The sequence below is a fragment of the Neolamprologus brichardi genome, chromosome 12, assembly GCF_056152115.1.
Source record: "Neolamprologus brichardi isolate AB-2024 chromosome 12, ASM5615211v1, whole genome shotgun sequence".
NCBI classification, from domain to species: Eukaryota; Metazoa; Chordata; class Actinopteri; order Cichliformes; family Cichlidae; genus Neolamprologus; species Neolamprologus brichardi.
This window is the reverse complement of record NC_142115.1, coordinates 17091293-17114355: the sequence shown is the minus strand read 5'-3', so window position 1 is coordinate 17114355 and position 23063 is coordinate 17091293. Positions and strand designations below refer to the sequence as shown.

General features: G+C 41.0%; 1 protein-coding gene and 1 long non-coding RNA gene across 2 annotated transcripts in view; one reads left to right on the top strand and one right to left on the bottom strand.

Annotated features, from left to right (window-relative positions):
* LOC102791121 (uncharacterized) overlaps positions 1–6695 on the top strand; it is a 295543-nt gene extending 288848 nt beyond the window's left edge. Inside the window, exons 11-13 of the mRNA XM_087848698.1 lie at positions 2237–2367; positions 4799–5209; positions 5315–6695. Coding sequence (XP_087704824.1) covers positions 2237–2367; positions 4799–5209; positions 5315–5689 — 917 coding nt within the window. The 3' untranslated portion in view covers positions 5690–6695. The remainder of the gene's footprint in view (positions 1–2236; positions 2368–4798; positions 5210–5314) is intronic.
* A 7040-nt stretch (positions 6696–13735) lies between these two features.
* On the bottom strand, positions 13736–22674 carry LOC148100206 (uncharacterized). The gene is made up of 3 exons (XR_015719845.1): positions 21494–22674; positions 21203–21414; positions 13736–15516 (listed from the first exon to the last, which is right to left on the bottom strand). It is a non-coding gene; the product is annotated as an uncharacterized LOC148100206 (long non-coding RNA).
* Positions 22675–23063: the final 389 nt, after the last annotated feature.

Sequence of the window (23063 nt, the reverse complement as noted above, 5' to 3'; positions counted from 1 at the left end):
CCACTCATTTAATGCCAAGACCCGGCCCCAGCTCTAACCCATCACAGTTTCTGTATGCACACCAAGCCACATTAGGCTGCACAATGATATACAGGATGTGAGTCTGTACTACTACTACTACTGCTACTTCAGGTTAATATTGTTTAAGTAATACCTTTACTAGTGATATGTATGGTAATTCTTTTTTATTATTATTAAATCAATGGTGTAGTATAATATCAGTGTCGAGGTGAAATGTGTCATGGTTCCGTTTAACTTTAACTTCAGCTTGCACCTCATTACAGTGATGTGCATCATGATTTCTTTCATCTATAAATGTTTGAATGTTTGCTATTACTCTTGCCTGCCTAGTTGCATGTGTGACAGTACAGTAATGTGTCTGTAAACCTGCTGTACCCACAGGCATCTTTATCTGGAGCATCTAATAGTCTTGGGTCATTACAAGTAGTTTTGCATGGAACACTGCCCCTTTTGTTGCATGTGTACAGGATGCTTTCTGCTCAATATCTTTTTCAGTGCCCCCTTTCTTTGCTTTGACGTTATCGTGTAAGTGGAGAATAAAAGAGAGTTGACTTGGGGTAGAGCCCTGCACGGCCTTGCTACCTTGGAAATTAACTACACAAACAATGCCTTGCCATTGTGCCTAAGCACTTACAACGATGCCATTTAAGAGAGTATTGATCTACCCAATGCAGGGTCAATCATTGGATCAATGGTGTGTGGGTTGGTTGGCTCGAAGGCTGTTTGACTGCGTGAAAAATGGATGGTTGGATAAGGAATGAATAGGCGGTTGCATAATGAATGGATGGATGGATGAATATATGGATTGATTCATGGGTAGACTTAAAGATGGATGCATGGAGGGCACCGGTGTCGGGTCTGCACAGAGATGAACTTGTGTAGTTCTGAAGATGTTACTTGCTTGCTGTATTTTGTGTAAGACTCACTTCTGTTCTGTACACCTGCCACCATTAAACACAGCCTGACACTTACTGCAGGTTGAAGTTGATTTGTTGTGAATCCTCCGCAAAGAAGCATTTCTTAACATGAAGTGATTGTTTTTTTAGTTATTGCTGATTGGGGCAATTTTATATTTAAGCCCAGTAGGTATAGTAGATAACTACCTCCTATTTACCAAAATTTTTGCTTACCTGGATGCAATATTAAGCTGAAATCCGTCAAGTAGTATTACTGAAACTGAAGAGTGAGAGACTGAGAGATATAAATTAAAAAGCAGTCATTGTCATTAGCATGTTCTTGGTGGATTGTTGTGATGTGTTTACACCAGGGTTGATTGACCTAGTTACCCAGCCCCTGGCAGCATACGATGGAGAAATGAAGATAATGCAACACAAGGGAGAGAGTTATGTTGCTTTATTATTCTTATATGCGAGGCACTTGTGAGTCTGTGCACCCACATGCACAAACTCACGCACACATGCACGCACGCACACTGAAGTGATGATCAGGCGCTAAGGGGTCGCGCCTTGTGACGAAGTAAAAAAAAAAAGAAGAGCTTATTTAAAATTCTGTAAGAGATGTCAATTGTGCCCTCTGCATATTTCTATGGAAAATTTGTAAATAGATCCTTTGTAAATAGCTTCTCTCTTGCCAATCACCCTGTCTGCTCTGTGCACAGCAGCATTAAAAATTGATCCTTAGCAGCACCAGGGTGAAATGCTAACATTGCTGCCAAATGACTGATTAAAAAGAAAAACCTTTAATCTTTGCTTAAAAGTGTCTACTGCCTTGGCATGCCTTTCCCTGTGCTCCTCTATCTTCCAACACCGTGAAGGGAAGGAGGGGGTCGCCGTGGGGGAAACGGGGTCACGCTTCATGTAGAGTCAGCGCTGTACAGTGATATAGCTCTAGAGGTGAGGGATTTCACTAAGAGGAGATCCAGGAATCAACATGCATTGCTGTCTTCTGAATTTAACCTTAAGCCAGAGGTTAAAAACACATTTGAGCTTTCCACAACAGGAGCTGAGTGTGCTGTGGCACTCCTGCTAATGGCTTGTAGAAAAAAGAATTGTTTCCTCCAACTTAACTATTCAGGTTAACAAAAAAAAAAATCACTGGGGCTCTAAAGTTTGACACCTCATTTAGCAGCACAGAATTAGAAACTGACGCCCAGCTTCTCTATATGATGACTACAGAACATACACATGCAGTTTTAGAACATAAAAAGGTATTATAACGTATATTGAAATTGCTGAGAGGTGTGTTTGTGCTTCAGAGAGCAGAAAGAAGAACAGACAGTGTGCTCACCCAGAAACTCAAACTCACTTCAGAGACCTTCCTCACTTCAGAGATCTTGTCAGAAAACCCTCACCAATAGAACACACAGAGAAAGAAAACACGGCAAAGGTAAGATAAACATATCTCTTCTTTCTTGCACTACAGCCTTTTTATTGACTTACATACTGTAAAGCTAAATCTAACTGACTCGCTAACCCAACAGCTCCCTATCTCTTGCCGTGGATTTTTCCTGAGTGATATCTTTCTCTTCCACACTCCCTGCCTGCCTTGTTGACATCCTCATCGTCCGTCCATCATTTGCTGCTCAAATCTGCTTTGCATTTAATAGTTTCAGTTTCTTTATGCATGGTGTAAATGAACACATCAGTAGTTTATGATATATATATATGGAGAGAGGGAGAGACATAATGTATATACTATGGATACAATAGAGCAAGTTTTACTTAAGTAAGCAGCACAGTTGTGAAAACATCAGAGTGAATATATATTCACTTACCTCTCAGAATATCAGTGAAGGCCACTAAACTGTCACGCAAAGCCACACACACACACACACACACACACACGCACACACACACACACACACCCCTCCGCCCCTCCCCGTCTCTCTGTCATTCAGGTGTTTACTGTCATTCATACTCAGGGTTTTGTATAATCCTCTCACCACACCTGAGTGCTCCCCACTCAGTGTCACTGGATTTACTCTCTCTCGCCCCCCTTGCTCACTTCCCCTCTCCTCGAGCGCGCAGCCTTTTTCATTTTGCATCGCAGTCATTCTTTTACACATGCTGTCATTTCTTATGTAAATAACCACAGATAAAAAGACAGTAACAGACATTTTAAGATTTACACACACCGCTCAGCGCGTATGTTTTCAGTCATCCCCTCTCATCAGCCAGTTTGTTTGTAGAAGTGTCTTTGCCTGTAGCCATAAATTAGGGGTTGTGATTTAACTCATTGAGACAAAAGAGAAAGACAATGAAACATGCATAAAACAAATGATGTGGAGAAGGTGAGGGAGAGGGAGAGCGAGGGAGAGAGAGAGAGAGAGGCGAGGAGGGTGTACTGAAGGCAGAAATGGGCCAGTATGTATTTCTGCTCTACTTTCACTTCGGGAAGGCTTCATTAAGAAGTCTGTTTCCAGAGCACCGCGGAATCTTTACGCACGTACATGTGTGTGCGCGCACAGGAGTGTGCATATATTCGTAGTTTAGTGTGTTTCAGAGCCCATGCACATCCATGTGCATATATGTGTGCATGCACATAACATTATTTGTGTGTGTTCAGTGAGAGAGATCTCCTAAATTATTTACACCCCGAACTCTCTAATTGGTATCAAGTTTTTAAATGGGGTCAAATGAGCAGTTCCATGCTGCTTTCTCTTGCCTTAAGTCTGTATCATTACATCTGGAGCTACAGTGCAGCTATTTCAATGAACTTGAACCTCTAAATGCTGTATTTGCCTATTGACTGGGGCTCTACTCTCAGACTGGAGAAATACGCTGCATCAGGCTCATTTAGAGGAGGGAATGTAACTATATTTTTCCACCGTCTGATAGAGCTGTTTTAGTCCATCTACTCATGTATGTTACTCTGTAAATGTTCTGTAAGAAATTTGTTGAGGCATAAACATCAAAAAAAGAGGTGCACACACACAAACACACACTCAAAGCCTTAGGCAGGGCACAGAGATGGTATTAGATTTAAGCCCTCTAATAAAGCCAATTAGAATTACACTGCGCACTGATGAAGGCAACCTTTCCAGGGACATTCTCTCACCTCCATATATACACATCTAAGGCATGCAGCATGCACATACACATACACACATCAGCTAAATATTTAACATTGCCAAATATCTCTTTGTTTTAAAGGGATTAGATACAGTTTGTCCAATGCACCATGTTTGGCCTCAGTGTTGTTTTAACAGGCATTTCTAGAAACTTAATTTGCTTTCCTGAATCAGCTTTCCCCTCCCAGTTTTATGTCAGGGCGGGAAGTGTTCCTGGCAGTGATGATCTTTTACTGGGCAGAGGTACTGCAGCACTGGCACAGATGTGCTCCAGGGTCTCTCAGTACAGAAAGAGAAAGCTGAAACTTAAATTGTCAAAATAATAAAGGGATTAGTGACTGTAATGTGATTGCTGAATTTTAAAATGTAGTCCATTATAGCAGAATGACAAAAAACAATAAAGTAACCACATTAGTAATGCCATAGTAATGCATACATTACTGCCAAACATGAAGAACATTACACTGGCTTCCCAGAAATGTGCACAACACTAAGTTTCAGCAAGTCTGGAAGATTTGGATGAATTGACAGAACATAAGGTGTTAGTCTATATTTTTTTAAGTGACTCAGACAAGTGTTCATAAATGAGCACATTGTTGACTGCAATACATGTTATATGACAAAGATAAATATTGCTGAAATCCTCTGTTTCCTATAAGTTTACTCTACAATGAAACTGACCGTACAATATTACTACCCATATCATAGTAGAAACAACTTAAAAGATTGTGTGTATCCACCTGACAGGGTTCCAGACATGTCAAACACAAACTGGTTCAAGGTTCGGAAAGTCCAGAAGGCTTTGAGGAGCAAGAGACAGATGAAGAAAGTGAAAGTGCAGAGGAAAAAGAAAGACATGAACAAAAACCATACACAGATGAGGCAATGTCTGCAACAGAAACGGATGGGACAGGAAGTGGCCACTCATCAATCAAATCCAAGCAGGGGGATGATACAGAGGGTTGTCAGACAGCAGTGCGGTTTGAGCCAAGGAGCAGAACATGCAGAAATAGTCAAGGCAGTCTTCATGTAGTCTTCACTACACTGCATCTTTTACCTAGGTCAGACGGCAAGCAAAGCAGGCCCACTGCTGGCACTCTCCCCCAGCTATCAAAGGGACAACAAGCTCAAAGCAGAATTTCATCTGGGGCTCAAAAGGTGAGAGTTATTTATGTAGTCATCACAAACAAAACTACAACTCCAGTTTTTCCAGTTTGTCACAATATATTGTACTTATATTTTCATAAATCTTTATCTTTTCAGAGAAGATCATATCTGACCAAATCAGTCCAAAAATCTGAAGACGACAGCAGCATTTTGCAGAGCCCCGAGCTCAGGCCTGCACCCAGACCTCCTGTGAAATGTCCTGGAACTCAATTTGTAACCTCTTGTCACCATCCAAGAACGGGACCACACAGTGGCCTTAAGTCTTCCATTTACACATCTTCTTCAATCTCTAGCTCTGGACAGCAAGTTCACACATTCCCTTTCTCCCATTTGAGATCGCAGGTTGAAACCTCTCTTTCTCAAACTCCTCCTTCATCTAAGCCATTTAAAAAGTGCTCCTCAAACAGAAGACGAGCTTTTTCCTTTTGCACTACTCCAAGAATTCAAAGGTCTACTTCTGCCCACCAGTGAACCAAGTGAATATGTATGCAACTTTTTTTTTGTTATCCTAAACATGTATATTTCTTAACCAAAAGCCACACAAAAAAAATCACTGGCTATGGAATTGTGCTCTCTGTTATCTACTTGATAATGAATGTAAAGCTAAATATTTTTGCTTGCAAAAACAACCTTCTGCTCTGGAGGAGCTCTCCAAAACAGAGTCCAGATGAGCATTAACAGGGTCCAATTTACCCCTGTGATCACACATTCTGATTTGGCAAGTGCGTTCCTCCGATAAGCCATCTCAGTCAACAACACTCCTGAAACTTGACCTTATTTGAAGGCATTAGACTTTGGTCTAATGCCCTACAGTCAAAGCCGTGTGTAGAAAATGCTGAGACCTTGAATCACATCCTTTCAACAGAACTTGAGAAGGTTGAGGGTTGTTGTTTCTTACCCTACACACTGCGCCACATTCATTTTAATGCTTATAGTATGTTGTTTATTAAAGACATAACGCCTTCTCGGATCTTGGCCTCTTGTAAGACATTTTCACGGTGAGGCATTTTCATGGCTGTCCGTCTCTTCGGTATGAGTCACATGTGTTTGCCACTGTGGCTCTTTTCAGTTTGAGGAAATTGATTTGTTGCACAGATAATGTGAGCTTGCTCTTTGTCTTTGTTGTCTTGTTTCATGTCTGTCAGTGTGTCCTTTATTATTGTGGTATGCAAACTGGCTCTTTAACTAAATGCTTAGTGCAAAACTTTTATCATCCACCTTTAAAAACACCTGTCTGTCGTGTAACAAGTTGGCTTTTTTTTTTTTAGTTATATTCAGTTATTGTAAGTTGTGATTTATGTTGTAACAAGAAATTTTTTGTAAGGAAAGGGTTTGTTAGTTTTAATTGCCGCTCATGGGTTGCGGGGGGTTTTTTGTTGATTTTTTTGTTTGTTTGTTTTTTTCTTTACCTATGTTCTAACATGAGAAGTTTTGTATTCAATTTTGTATTCAATTCTATTTTTTTTCCGTAAACTGTATCCACAATCACTCAATAAAACTATTTTGAGAAATGTTGTAAGAAATTGTATAGTATTTGGCTTTTACTGGAAAATTAGACAAATACATGCAAAGTTCATTATTTCTTTGAAAAAATGCTTAATACATTTACTATACCACTGCAAATTTGGTGCGCCTAGGCAAAGGTATGTAAAGGAATGGTAATGTTCGAGACTGACAAGTAAAATTTAAAAAGTGCCTTTAAATTGAGTCTTAAATTTGTTTCCAAGTAACAAGCCCAGCAACTACTTGCAGGAAGGCAGCACTGATGGCATTGAGACATCCACCCACGTCTCTCTTCCACTCCCTACGGTTTGTTTTGGTGTGAGTTAGTGCTGATTGTGTGTGTATCACGTCTTTGCCCTGCGAGACTCCTGCCAATCGATTCAAGGTGAGACCTGTCGATTAAACACCCTGACCGGTGCTCTCTACCTAACCCCGGGGTGATTCAATCCCACCCCTTATACACACGCATGCGCGCGCGCACACGTACACACCCACTTCACCTGTCATCCATCAATACCTCCATCAGGGCCTCTATTGATCCCCTCCATCCAGCCTCTTCACCCCACGCAGTACAACATCAGGGCCAGGATGACGTTGGTGCAGGTTTAATTTTTGGCAGATTTACAATAAAGCTCAAGTTATTATTTAACTCTTCCAGCTGCAGTGTGCTCTTTGATTTAGCACCCTGGGAGAAGATGAGTTACAGCTGACACTGAGAATCTGCTGGGGCTGGAATGGTAGGCACCCGGTTCATAACTCAGCCGCCGAATGTGTAGTTAGTCAATCACTTGATCTGTAATCACAAATGCTGCCAGAAATTACATGAGTGATGAGCTGTAATAAAAGCACTTACTTTTCCTGCTCTGTCTCTTAAGTGTTATTGGCAGACCCCTCTCTCCCAGGAGGCCATGGCTGTGAAACAAAATCCCGATATAAACTGCCTCATTGGTCCCTGCCTCACGCGCTGTCTCTGTGGCGTACTGTATGTGTGTATGTGACTGTATGTGAGTGTGTGTTAATGCAGAGTGCTTCCACCACAGTGTAATACAAAGCTCTTTTTGACAGTCTTTCTTCAACTTTTAGATTGCCTTGCTTCAGGACAAATGATCCTCACTCCAGTAAAGACAGTCATGCTCGTCTCTATCATTTATAATCTCTACTGTCGGCAGAGATGCAAAGACACTCGCTCACAATGACTGTTTTTAAATAGGCCTGGCACTATTAATTGTTAAATAAAACACTATTTAAATTTACTTCTAGACAAGTTGCTATGCAGTAGTTTAATATTATAGTAAAACTTTCCCAACCCTGAATTTGATCTCAGCCAACCGTGTACTCACAGTTTATATTACATTAACAACATGACCTTACGTACAGTAATCAAAACATGTCAGGGCCAAGACTCAAACCTTTCTTTGACAGTCTGTGACTCCCAGCTCAGTAGCCTTTAGCAGGAGTTCATGCACGACAGTTTTATTGATACAGACCTCTGTAATAATTACACAGCGTCTCGCATGCACTATTGATCAGGCCTATTGATAAAGTCATATTTTACTGTAAAGGTCTGTTGATTTGATGCATTACAGCGTAAATCTGTCCTCACAAGCAGCTGAGCTGGAAATCCGACTGCAGAGTGACGGATGCTCTCACAGATAAACACATGCAGGGCTGTTTATATCCATTGTTTGATTGAGGTTGGGTGACATAAGTTTAAGATAGTGATGTAATGATATTCATATCTTTAGTCCAACCGCATGAATAGACGATCACACAGAGACGACAAGTGAGATCTGCCTTCCAGTCCAGCTCATATGATGTGATATATAAGCGAGGGTGTTTATAGAGTCACTGCTCCATCTTATCATGATTTGTGTTGTCAGCAGGGGCTGGATCTGCATGACGTTAATAGATTCTGATGTGGTTCAAATGCCCCATGGTGAATGTGAAATAGAGATGAATGTGACAGATCGCACAGGACTTGTCCTGTATATAAACGGCCTTTGGAAATGTTGTTCTCACAAGGAAGGAAGGATGGTGTAAACGCTGGAGTGTGGGGGAACGCCAATGCTGGTATTAAAATGGTAAGAATGCAATCCACAAAGCTGACCTGGAAGTCGAAACAAGGAAGAAATGCAGGTGATTTTTTTTCCAAGAAAAATCATCAGATTGGTTTGCTATAAGGTTTACTGTTATTAAAAGAATTTGGCATCCTGAACCTGCAAACATCCTGAACTGTACACTAATGGAGAACTAAATGTAAAGTGTCAAGTAATATGCACTGGTGTCGCGCATTATCACCCTTTGATCTTCCCATGGAAAAATATAATATGTGTAATAAGGGAAAAAAGCAAATTTATTACCATTGGAGGAAAGGAAAATAGATCTTTATGGTCCAGGTTAAAAGCAGCTTACTAGACCATGTTTCCGCTTTGGCCGGCAGTTCAAAAGCATGTTTTCTTTTCGAATTTTTCTCTGGCCGGATTCTGAATCACTTGGGGGCAGTTCGCAAAAGGCTGTGGTGCACCATTGCCGGGCTGGTTTTTACATTTAAAGAGCCAAAGATACATGGGGAACATGTTCACGTTCAAAAGGCCTACAAAACTCTAAAAGCTGGGATATTGAGTTAATTGCTGGCCCAGTCAAAGCAAGGCTGCTGCTGCAAAATGCGGTGTACAGCCTCGCTGTAGAAGAGGACAGAGGAGTGAAAACTGCTCCTAATTACCAATGATTTGCTGGATAAGCATGTGACCTGCTACAACATGAGCAATTTTAAATGACCTGGAATCTTAATGACAGTAAACAAAACTCATGAAAAACAGGCTATAAAAACAAAAAAAAGGTGGCAGTTATTTCTAAAAGGGGTTTAGAAATATATAGTGGCTGAAAAGCAATAAAAATAAAGATTTTTATAAAATAGCAGATTAGAGTGTTTTTGGCTTCATTCGAGGACTTCTATTGTGCATGGTTGTTACAGCATCAAATCTACCAACGGAAACGGTACAAAACTAAAGCACACCACTGACTTTGAACACTACTTTTGTACCACAGCTGTCTGAAATGCTAATATATAGTCTTGTGGAATAGCAACAATACCTCCAGTGTGTTCCCCAGAGCTGGAGGGAGGAGGCAAGACAAGACAAAGACAGTTTTTAATCCGAGCAGGAAGCATACAGTGGCGATTCACTGTGAAATGGTGAGTGATATGACTGAGTAGTGTATTTACTGAGTCTGACAGGGTAGGAGAAAGAGAGTGTTTTCTTCCCGTCCATACATTTATCCCCCTCCATAAATCACCACCAATGGGATTCATAAATGTGGAAGAGCAAACGTCGTGTTGCTCCGACTCAAGCAATTCCACTTTGACCTTTAAATTTGGCATTGGTCACTCATGCTAAATGTGTGCCACGACCTTCCATGACCTTGGACTATTCATATTTAATAGCCTTTCAGTCTGATGGTTCCGCAGAATGCATACAGTATATGAATGCACACACTGCAAAGAGAAATCCAAACATTTAATGCCTTAGTTTGAGAGTCTGATCACAAGTGATTCTTAGTTGTCTAGGTGTCTATCTATGAAAATACACATAAATGAAGAGAATATATGACTGTGTCTTTATTGCTTTGATTCCATTATCCCTACTCGGCACACTCTATGATGCCCTATGTGCATCATAACCTTTGACTCCAGCCAGTGCTTTTAAGGTTCTGCACTTTGCCCTCTCCCATTTGACCTACTGAAGTATACCTTTATAATTGCCCCTGTCGCTATCAAATGCGCATATGAGGGGGTGCAGGGGCACCAGGCATAAGTCTGTCCAGTAACCTTTTGGCCTTTGGTCCATTCATTCTGCTTGAAGCAAGCACAGCAGGTCTCCTCTGCCTTCCCACAGTCTAATACTGTATTAGTCTACATGTCTGAGTTATTGATGGTCCTTTAGAAATATTTTATTGGTCAGTCATGACCTTTGACTGGGGCAACGCAAACACTAACCCCCCTAAAGCTTCCTATTGACATGGATATATGTATGATCACATGGTTAATAGTATAGATTTAAAACAGCTGAAGACCTGGTCTTTTGGATTTTTGCACTGTGAGGTCAGCATTGCATTTCATTAAGGGTTAGCGCTAATAAAATTATCCACTGATGCTTAGGGAAAGATTTTTAGGAAAAAAATATATAAAAATTATTCATATCAAATAATAGATTTGAATAAATATTTTATGTCACATTTCCAAAGCAAAATGTACAAGTATCCATAGGAAAAATGTCACAGGCACTTTAAAATGCTAAATCTTTTCCTCATATCATCCTCTTGTCTCCTCCCATTACTTGACGCAAAACTCTCCATCAATGGAAGTGTAGCTTGCACTTAAGCACCTACAATTAAGATAAGCCTAGCCACAACTGGACAATTACCTGCCAACTAACCTTTTCTGGAGGCACTTAAGAAGGTAAGGACTCCCGAGGATAGATGTGCCATGAGTAGAACAAGCTCTTCAACAGGCCAGAAGGAGAGAGACAGAAAGGTAAGGAGGATGTAATGTATGAGAAGAGGGGGATAGAGAGACTGTGTCAAAAAGAGAGGGAAAATGATAGAAATAGAGAAAAAGACAGTATCATGGTGAGATTACCTAATCCTCTGTCTGAGAGGAGTATTTGAAGGACCTGGTGGTGTCAGACATGAGGGGGCTTTGTGGAGGTTTACCCAGGAGAGGCCAGCTTAGCAGGGGAATCTAGTGGAACACCAGGTGACCAGTGCTTCGTCCCCAAGCACAAGCCTCAGCTTGTGGCTTTGTAAACACTGTTAAATTGATTGCAGAGAGCTGATGAGATTTCCCTGCAGCCTGGGTTATTATCACATTGTGGAGTCGCTCTAATTCACTGATACTGAGGCCTATATGGGTTGTCACTCACTTTTATGTTGTCATTTTTAATGTAAGAGGCATCGTTTCCGTCAGTGCGTATCTTTCAGGTTCTGAAGATGCAGACATTTGAAATGTGCAATGAATTTAAACACTGAGGAAGACTTCATTTCCTAAATCATTGTGCAACATTTTTAGCACCAGTGAGGGTGTCTCTGCTTCTGCACAACGGGGTGAGTTTGAGTACTGTATGATATCTGATCCCAAAAGCCCTGCGGGGCAGCCACAGCAAATCAACAATGGATTAATGGATGTGGGTTTGCTCATAAATCTCGTTGGGACTGGAAAGCATTCGAGAACAGTCAGCCTGTAGTGGTGCGCTTAATGTTACAGGCAGTTTGGGTTTCCCATCGTTCAAAGTAGTGACAGAGTAGTAAAGATGTGGCAGCATCTTATGTCTGTGTTAAATCAGTGAATGTCAGAAATGCTAGATAGTCAGTTTGCTGTGCTGAGAGCTATACCAAAACTGATTCACTGGTGCAGATATGTTAGTGAATAACTCCAATGATTTTCCATAGCTCTCAGTGTCCAGTAGAATGGCTTCATGTACCACAGCAAAGACAGGGAAAACAAAAAAGATATGTTATGGTGACATGCACTAATTCACTCGTGTCACTACAGCCCTTCAACCTTAGCCTAGTGCGTTAAGGCCTCACCATAGATCACAGTGGTTAACAGCTAGCTGTTCCTGCAGGTGTGCAGAGAATGGCTGTAACAGTCTCCATTACTGGAGAGAATGGCTCAACTCCCACAGCCCCCTCCAGACAGTGCTGTCATTACCCATCCATTGTGAGGCCTGAGAGGAAGCTGTAAGTACGGCAGACTTATGGCTTTGTTAGGGCGACTGGATGCTCACCTCACATGCAGCACCGGATAAGGAGGTATGGCGGCATGGAAGCCAGATAGAGTGATAGAGATGGAGGATGAATCAAACACTCCCATGATGCCCCGCCACCATCTCCACGGCCACCCCCCGATGGGGTTGTGAGTTGAGTGCATGGTGTAAGGTGGCGAGGGTTATTTGGTGCTATTTTTACAAGAAACGGGCTGATTTGTCTTAGGCCATTACCGTCTATTACAGCTGCGAGTCTTGGGGAAAAGGTGGGAAGCGGCAGACGCTGGCATTCTGCCTAAAGAGAAATCAATGAAACAAATTAATCCTTCGCAGGCTGCAGTGACACCGTAATCCATCATTCAGGGGGCGCTTTTACACGCTGAATCAGGGAGCAAGTCAGGGAGGAGGAGAGCTTGGCGGATGGGTGGGTGCATGTTGGTTGAGAAAGGGTGGGGGGAGAAGGGCGGGTGGGGAGACCAAACCCCTGGGGGACAGGGGCAGACATCCATGCTTCAGTAACACTGTGGTAACGGTGGGTGGTGGCAGGGAATTGAGTGGCTCTGAGCCCTGCCTTTACATCCTTGAGCTGCCTGTGGACATACATAGTAGTAGGAGGAGAAAAGGGACGTAAACACAATCAGCTAAACTACACCATGAACACAGGCACGGTTGTGATTATACACATATTTTCTCTTTTTTTACGTCACTTGATGGCTATTTCAACCCCACAGGGCTAATGGCTGATGCTGAAATTCATATGAAAGCTTTATAATTTGCTTCGCACTGAAAATACAGGCAACCAACTGGTCAGTAATGTATGGACATAACTAGGATGTCAAACAAAGGAAATAAAAATGTCAGTAATTGGATCTTTGCAGGGATTTCACTTTGTTCTTAAGAAATTGAGGAACCTAATGAGCAATATGCAAAAAGCTCACTAATTGCTTGTCTGTGAAGGTAAAAATACACTAAAAAACAGATCACCATCTCATTATTCAAAGCAGTGTGCTCCATACGTGTGCTGAGATTTGCTGTGGTGATGCCCCAGCACAGAGCCACTCAGGGCGCAGATCTATCTGTGTGATTGAAACATGTGATCATCTTCCCTGTGAGGAGACAGCGTTGTCCAGGCCAAGATCCACGTGAAGCAGCTGCACAGTCTGTTGAATCTTGTAACACTCGGCGTCAAATGGTACCACAATTCAAGTGGGAGCGAAGAGTGGAAAAACACACACATACACACATATCAAGATTGATGTGTTTTTTATTAAGATCTTTGCTGTGTTGCATTGCCTCTTAGTAATCTTACATCATTATGAAATCAAATTCAAGAGCGTGATCCATTCGGCGCTACCGTCTCAGCCAGCTTTGTTGGTCTCGAGGCTCCTTTGCAACAATTGTGGCTGCACAGTCATCGATGGTGACTGTGTGTGTTCATATAACAGTGACTTTTGTAGCTGATGAAGGGTGGTGAGGTTCATTGCGTTAAAAAAAATGACAGTTTATGCAGAAACACTACAACAAAACCTTTATTTGCTGCCTTATTTTACCAGGGGGCTCCACTTACCTTTACCAGCTCCTGGTAAAAAGAATGCGGGCGGTTGCCTCCTTTCTTCCTCAAGACACAGGTGGTAGCATTCTGAGGAACGGCATGTTAGAAAGAAATCTGAAAAAATATTGTGGGCGGAGGAATAAAAGGAGGGGGGGTGAATGTGGAGGGTGAAGGAAGAAGGAAGGGAGAGGTTGAGATTAGGAGTGGGTGGGGCAGCAAAGAGGAAGGGTAAAGGGAGTAAAGGGAAGGAAAAAGAGGAGGGGAGGGGAGGGGAGGGGAAAAAATCGAAAGGATGGAAAAATGTGGGGATATTGCAGCAGAGCGGATGGTGTGAGGGAGGCAGTGTGAGAAATGTTGCCGGAAATGCTAGAGCCAGCAGCGTGTGTAAAAAACCACACTGCAACATTTCTCATCCTTGACATCACTGACAGGCTTTCCAAACACACACAGTGTGCTTTCAAAGTGCACGGTTGTAATATCCAAATCTTTACCGCAGCTTCTCCTCTCAGATCATACTCTTTTGTTTTCCTTCCTTCTGTAAACACGGCAGATGTCAGAGGTATTAAATTTAACCAGTGCTGTAATTCTTAATTTGAAGGGTGTGTGTGCTTTAAGATTCCCACAGCAAATACAATAAAACATGTTTGTGTGCAGTGAGAACATTCTTTGACTCGCTCTCGAAGCCGTAGAAGAGACACACTGAGAGGAGTGAAGGGGTGAGGAATGACGGATATGAGGAGAGGAGAGGAGGAGGACAGAAGATTGTTGTGGAATGTTTGCAGATCTGGCCAGAACTCGACCATCTCATTTGTCAGGGCTTGACCTCAGCTCTGGGGTTAAAGGTTAAAGGCAACATCTGAGGGAAACTGACTCGGCTATCTCACGCCCGCACACACACAGGCAAGTAAACACACAAATGTGTGAGAGTGTCTCTCCTTCTGCATGCTCTCACACATAATTCAAGCTCATGCACACTACATCTGTATATATCATCATTAATATCCATCCCAGTCTTATTTGTTTTATTAATACCGAGTGTTATGTTGACCCCTAGCTATGAAAAGATTAGCTGCCAGTTTCCCAAAAGCATACCAAAGACTTTTTCCAAAACAAAGCACTGAAGAAGAATTTGAGTTCCAGGATGCTTGGATTCATTTCTGAGTAGAAAAGCTTGGAGTGTACTCGATAAACACACACTCCTGTACATAATGAAACAGAACAAATCGCGACTGGGCAATGGATTTTGAAGAGAGCAGCTCCTTAAAATCAAAGTAATGATTAATTCACCTTTTATGTTATATTTACCGCTCTTCGTGGCAAGTGGTCGCAATTCTCGTGCTTCTAAGCAGACGTGTCACTGTCACTGTCCTATGACCACACAACACTTGCCATAAATTACATCTCATCCGAGTGTCAGCCCTTCACCACACCAACATGTCCCACTGTGTGTCCAAGCGGCAGGCCACCGTGTTCCTCTTTGCCTGTGAGGTGACAAACAACACAAACTTAGCTGCAAAGGGCAAGGTTAACCACACGGAATCACTCAAACAAACTCTCTCCTCCAAGTTTCAAATTAAAGTGAGGACATAGCAGGAAATGACAATGTGTGTGGCCCGTTTCAGTGACCCACATAAACAGCAGACACCTGTGAGTCATATGAAATTAAAACAATTGGCTGATGGCAGCTACGCCTTGCATACTGAAAACTGCAGAACTCAGTCATGTTTGAGAGCATTTTTTATTATTATTATTATTCATTCATCTACAAATAAAGCGAAGCAGCAACTCATTTAATGTGACTGCACTTCCAGACACTTCTGTGCCCCTGTTAGGGAAACAAATTGTTCATTTTTTTCTTGTTTAAAATGCAGCCTTCCTCCCTGTTTCTCTTTTATTCAGCTTTTTTTTTTTAAAAAAAGGAGAGAGAGACAGGTAGTGCAGTAGCTAATATTCATGGCTTTGAGATGCATTTTAAATCACACACCTTTGTCATTCTTTGGCCGGAGACATCAAACAGGTGCTATGAATAATTTATCTTAAGAGTTTCACATTGATAAGGTCACAATCTGCCAGGTCTGGACACTAAACACAGGCCATCTTCACACCTTCACTTTGCTGTCTTTTTAACACACATGTGCCCTCACACACACTAAAACACACTCCTTTTAAATGAAAACGTCAGCATGCGTGTGTGTGGGTGAGAGGGAGAGAGAGAAAGAAAGAGTTAGTGCGTGTCTTTTGATGTAAATATTTTTAATAGTTGCTCGACTAAGAAATTGTGTGACGTGATAATATCTACATGTTAAGACATATTTCTCATACAGTATAGATCAATTTATGGCACAAAATATTTTTAAAGTTGGTAAATCTGCACGAATATGCCTCTCACTCAAACTGCCTCAGAGAATTACTGGGAAATGATTTCCTCTGTACTGATGTAAACTAGACTGCAGCAGCGTGCTCAGTCGCTCATGGTTCAGCTACACTACATTTCTAATTAATCCCCTGCTGTGTGTTGATTTTTTTTTTTTTTCAGGAAAAAATGAGAGGAAAATAGTGCAGTGCTTATATCGTGCCACTCATTCAAATTCAAAGGAAGGGATGGGAAAACTATGGCAAAGTATCACCAAAGGTCATCAGTCAGCGCAAGGCACCATAGCCCGCAATGTAAACATCAGTGTGTTAAAGTTACCAGAAGCGAACTAATTAGATTCGTAAATGCTGTCTGATGTGAAATTTTCTGCCATAAATATTTTGAAATGGGAGCTAACTCTCATAGGTGAGTCCGTCACCCACTACAGCGCTATGGCAGTGACAGGACAAGCTGAACATTAAGCGCACAGGAAAACACTGCTCCGCTGTGTTGACCCCCCTCTTCCTTTTCTCTCCTCGTCTGTCTCTCGCTTCTTGTTCGCTTCCGAAGTAATCGCAATACTTTAAAAAAGAAAGATGGTTTTGCACTCTTCTGTGTCGGAGAGTAATCTCGCTCTTCTGTCGCTGGGCTATATTTCTACAGTGTGTTGTCGGATAATGTGAGGATGGGATGAAAGGTAATCTGCGTGCAGAATTCCTAAAGCTCCCTTATCCTTGTTGAATTTCTCAAGAATTCCACCTTTGGCCCCCCGGTTTCCCTGAAATAAATTACCTTAAGGGTAAGATGCCTTCACGAACCCCCGGTTAGGGTTTTTTTTTTTTTTTTTTTTTTTCTTTTGCGTTGCCCTCTTTAAACTCAGCCAAGCAGGTATTAAGTCCCGTTCTAATTCACTTTGTTGCTCAGGGCTGCATCTCTCCCTGGATATTTGACAGGCACTTGGGGAATGAGACTAAATTATTTCCCAAACTTGCATGAAAATAGTCCTCACAATATTAACATTGCGTTGTGTTGAGCATTTCTGATTACAGTGTTGCATTAAGTTGACACAGTAATATAAGCAGGTCGCTTTTAAGGCAAACCCTCCGGGCACTGACAGTCACAAGCCCTTCTGATAAAACATTTTCCCATGTCAGTTAATTTTCTGTTAGTTTTTCCCTGTGTATTGGGCTTAGCTACTGATTGATATACGCTAGGCTTCCTTCCACGCTGGTTTCCTAAGAAGTACACACGCTGTTGAAAAATCTGTTTCCCTTCATCTAGCTCCTGGTACTTAAAGTTTGGTTTTTTGGTGTACTACAAAATTACAGTGTTTGCACTGTGGAACCACGAGGGTTTCAGTGCTAATGGATTTATAATCTCCGTCTCTGGGACCATCCAGAGTAATTAGCACATAGGCTCTAAAGAAATGATGGTTAGTGAGCAATAAAGCCATTGCCCATAGCATAAACTGACAGCCCCTCTAACCTAACCAACCTAAAGTCTAATTGGGAAAGTCGTTGCAGTTATTGTCCTAAATTATAGTCTGGGATTCGAAATCCCTGGAAAGAGACTTCAATTCATGACACGTTAACTGAAGGGAGCGCATCTCTGCACACACACATCTACAGTAAATATAATGAGAAAATAAACATTTATTTCCATGCAAACTAAACCGGTATAATATAAACATACAAGCATGCAAGAAATTATCACGGTTGTTGTTAATAAACTTAAAATCGTGCACATTCGTTGTTGTCGGCATCTGGTTTTAAACTGAAAATGAAACTTTTTCTTTGTTTTGGGAATCACTTTTAATATATGTATAGTTTTCATTAATAATTAGTAAATGATTTATCGTGTGGACTCTGTCCTGTTAATTGTTTAGGTCTCCAAATAGTTGAAACCCATATGCTATTACTGATTTTATATATTCCGACTATTTCTCACGAATCGTCTTTCCATTAAGAGCAATTAGATTATGTCTATTGAAAGTTGCTGATCCATGGGGGGGTGGGGGGGTGGGGGGGGCAATGGGATAAAAGGCGATTTCAAGTGACCTTCCCGTCCCTTTCACACCAATCCGAGCCTCCAGAATAATTTGGGGATCAGTTTTGGACAAAAAGAAGCCCCTCAACACCCCCACCCACCCCAACAACCCATACCCTTCACCCACCCCTCCCTTTTCAACACACAACCACTCAGAGCAACAAAATCACCAGTTTAAACATGAGAATTAGTTCTATTTTTTTTAAATCAATATTATTAATTATAACTTGTAAGAAAGATGTCATTTAGGTAATTTTTTACAATTCTTATATATTTTTTCAAGAACATAGTAAGGTGTTGAAAAAACAAAAAAGGGTGCAGAGTAGCAATCAGACTGCTGCTTTAAAAACCAAGTCAAAGTCTCAGTTGTTTTGAAGAGGTCACGTGACGTGTTATTTTAGATTTAACTACTTCAGCATAATTACAAAAACTAATTTCATTTTGTTGCCCAACTAAAACAGGGCAAATCAACGGACCACTACAGGTTTACTGTTAACATGAAGAAACTAATATGTTGGAAGTCAGTTATACTTCCAACATATAGTATAACATATAGTATATATATATATCCCCAAAACATTAAACTGAAAGACTGGCAAAGGACTAAATTCTGTATTATCTCTTTCTTTTTTTGTCGTTTTTTGACTCCTTCATTAGTAAGTAAGGTCAGATAAATGTAAATGCAAATTTTCCAATTCCAATGTAAACACATTTTAATTAAAGTTAATTAAATATTTATATATCTATATAGAGAGATATAGATATAGATATATAGATATATTTATATATGGGAATATCTGTATTATATATAAGAGGTACACATCATTATCTCCCCTGGGTAACAAGCGCACCAAGGGTCTGTTTAGAACATGAAAAGTCGTTTAAAAAAAAAAGTACAAATAACTTCTGTGACAAACTTTTTCACACTTCGTAGAAGCGGGGTTTAAACTTCTTTGGTGTGGCTATATCCTGTGCTCCACTTGACTTTTCATCAGTGTGTGTTACTCAAATAATAAACATTCGGGAGCAACATGGGAGATATTAAATGTTGCTTATAGTTGCATGCATAAAGGAGAACATCACTTCATTCCTTTTTGATGGTTTAATTGTCTTAATTTAGCACGCAGGTGTTGACGTCGCAGGGATCAGCTGTATGTGGCCCTTAAGCTCGGCAAGCAGAAACACAACACTCCTGTGTACACAGGAGGCGTTTTGAGCTGAGGCCCCTGGAAAAGGTAATCAGCCTCTAAGCCCAATACAATGTCTTATTGAATATACTGCGGTTACAAACTCTGAAGTGATTACATACACACAATCAATAATAAACAGACCTTCGACGCTTTTTTTTACTAATGTTTTTTTTCCCCTACATCAGTTTGCATCGTTTTAAATGCTCTGAAATGCATTCCTGTTGTCATCTGGTGTTTTATTAGGGAGCCTTGCACTTATGACCTCAGTGTTTTCCCAACTGATTGTGCTGCTTGTTGGTTTCAGCTGCGTTAAAGTTGCATTTTGTGAGCTTTACAAAGTCTGAATTTGTGTACAGAGGGCATTATTGATCACAGATTTGGCAAAACTGCAATGTGCTTCCCATTCTTACAAATGTTTATCTAATAAGGTCCTTTGACAAAACTACCATGCGAGGGAAATTTAAGCAGCCATAGAAATTCTATTTGTGGTTTATTCAAGTTTTATTGCAATGGAAAATGTCAGCCTTCTCTATTTCGAGACCGCAAATAATCTGTTGCAAAGCAAACCGTTGCATTGCAGTCAAAGTAGGACTGCTGCTATATAATGCGCAAATGCATCAATCACCTTTGTTAATGTGATTATGTCATTCTTTAGATGTTTTTTTCCAATAAGTTCATATTTTATGGAGACGTCCGTATTTTTCTACCCAATTAAAAAGTGGAAACCTTAAGTATAGGACATGAAAAAATATTGCTTTGCTCACTTAGTATTAATTAGCATGAACTTTATTTCAACATGGGAGGATTAGGTTAAATGTTATTATGTAAGGTTATTTTAGAAAGCCGTCTGGCACGCGCTTTGTCCTGGAATATATTAACCTGGCCCACGTTGCACATCGTTTATTTTATATCACTTTTCACTGCACTTCCTCCACATCAATAATGCTGCTTTGATGGGAAAAAAACACATATACACACGCAAACTCCATATCGCTTTAAATTTCCTCTCAGCAACATTTTCTGACGCATAATGACTTCTTAGTGGTGCGCTGATTTTTATTTGATTTTATTGATTCATTTATTTATTTTTTGAATCTATAATGTATGCTCATGTAATATCCTGGCTAAATTGGCACTTGGGAAAGAGTGTAGAAGATGGGCAACGCCTGGTCTCCTTGATCAGTCTTTTAATCCGGTGACACTATCGCTGAGACAAGCAGACGGTTATCGATCTTTTCATTATGTGTTCAACCAACAAACAGCTTCGCAGGTGAAGTGCACTGGACGTCAAAAAAAAGGGCTCTCGTGTCCATTTGTACTCCAACCAGCCTGCACTAACATCACTAGCATCAGATATACAAATCAGTGGGGAAAACGTGAAACGAGTGTCTACCGTCGCCCTTATCGTGGAGGGAGAAATGAGACTGTGCACTAGTTAAAAAGTTGTGACTTTGACACGACCCGGACTTCTGCACGCTTTAAAGTAAACGCTCCTGTGGCGGGACTCAAGAGAATTTTGTCCTTGCTTTCAGAAGCACGCGTGTGCATGGCAGAAGAAGTAATAAATAGTGCACTTGCCTTATCGGTGCCCGGTTTGCCCACGTAGAAAGCTGCTCCGCTACCGTTAACCACCGTCGCTGGCGCTTCTTCTTTTAATGTCCTGACGTCCACTTTCTCCTTTTTACTCTTGCCGATTCCCAGATTCTATTAGAGCGTCTACCCTGCTCCCATTCGCTGTCCCTCTCACTCTCACTCTCCTCTCCTCTTCTCCCGCGGAGACCCTTTCCAATCTGTAGAGTTAAATCTTAATGATACACTTACAGAAGAAGAAAAAAAAATCTTTGTCCGATTTAATCTTATTGGTTTCACCTTTTCAAAGAGCTAGAGATATGGCCGGGGAGTTTCAGTGGAGTGTCCGAGACAGGGACGGGAGAGAGAGCTCTCTTGTTGAATACTTAAAAAACAACCCATCCCTCCTATGCGTTTACAAAGGGGGCACTTGCATATTAACGCTCCTTTATGTCTGCTATTATCTCGGTGAGGTTAAAGCTCTGTTTACAACGTCTTTAATTCATTAAACAACAATTATACGTATTATGCATAGTTACTGAGTCTCAGCACGGTATTACCATGTTTTTGGACATGTACGCACACGGTTTGGGGGTTTGTGTTCAATCTATATTCCGTGCGATCAAGAGTGTAGTGTATTATTGTCGCTATATTTATTCAGATGTAATAACACGTATTTTTTATGTCCGCTGAAAGTTTGGTGGGGTTTTTTGTTGTGTTTTTTTGTTTTGTTTTGTTTTTTGTTTGTTTAAGTTATACATCCCTAACAACAAAACAGTTGTACATTTCATAACCTCGTCAATAAAAATACACAAAGGATAAAAGACAACAGCGGCAAAGTTCGGACTTTTATATTTTTAAAATCATCTTTTGCGATTTAAAATGCATGTCTGATGAGTTATGGATGCATTTATATGAAGCTGTAATTGTACAATGTACGCTAGATGGCAGCGCGATCCAGACATTTTTGAGTTGGAGAGGCAGTAAGCCTGCAGAAACCCTGGTACAAGAAAAAAGCCGGAATCCCCATGCAAATTGTCAGTAACTTCACATTTTGAATTACTGTCATTATTAAGACATAATATGACACCGGCTCAGTGATTGTAGAGACTATAGGACCTTGGTAATTATTGAATATTGCTCATTCCTCGGTCTAATTTTAGAGATTTTCGGCCGCTGGCAAGGCATCCCGTTTGTATAACACTGTCTTTTATGCATCATTCTTCCCACTGACATTTTCTTTCTCTTATTAACTGGTTTAAACTAAACGTTAAGTTTTAATCAGCGAGACTGTGCCGATTACAGGCAACGATGTACCGCAATGCGCATGCCAAGGACAAAACAGCCTGTGAAAATATCAATCCATGGCAAAACATTAATGACATCCGTTAATTCTATAATGAAGATAACAGTCCGAGACAAACCATTTAGAAACTTCGGGGAATTTCTGAAGCAGAATCCCCCTTTTGCCGCTGTGTACATTTTTTTTTTTTTTTTTTTTTTTTGGGGTTTATTTGTCGTGCGTAAAATCTTTGTCCACTCTTTCCTTTACCCCGCTTTTTTGCTATTCTGTCCAGGGTTTCTTCCTCTTTTTTGGTGACAATAGACGGCCCATACTAATCAGGTTTCAAAGTAAATAGCAGCGCGGGGCGAGCTCAATGTAAATTGTGCCTGTCAGAGCCCACCACCACCCCCCCTCCCCCCCAGCCCCTCCAGTCGTTGATGGCAACACTGCAAAAAATGTCCGTCCTCAGACCTCAGTCATTCGGTGCTGGAACCGAAGCGGGAGACTGAATCTTCCATCCAGGGGGTGAGATGCTTCTACTTGTTCCTAATGCCAATCGATCCATCACTGTAAAATTCATAACAT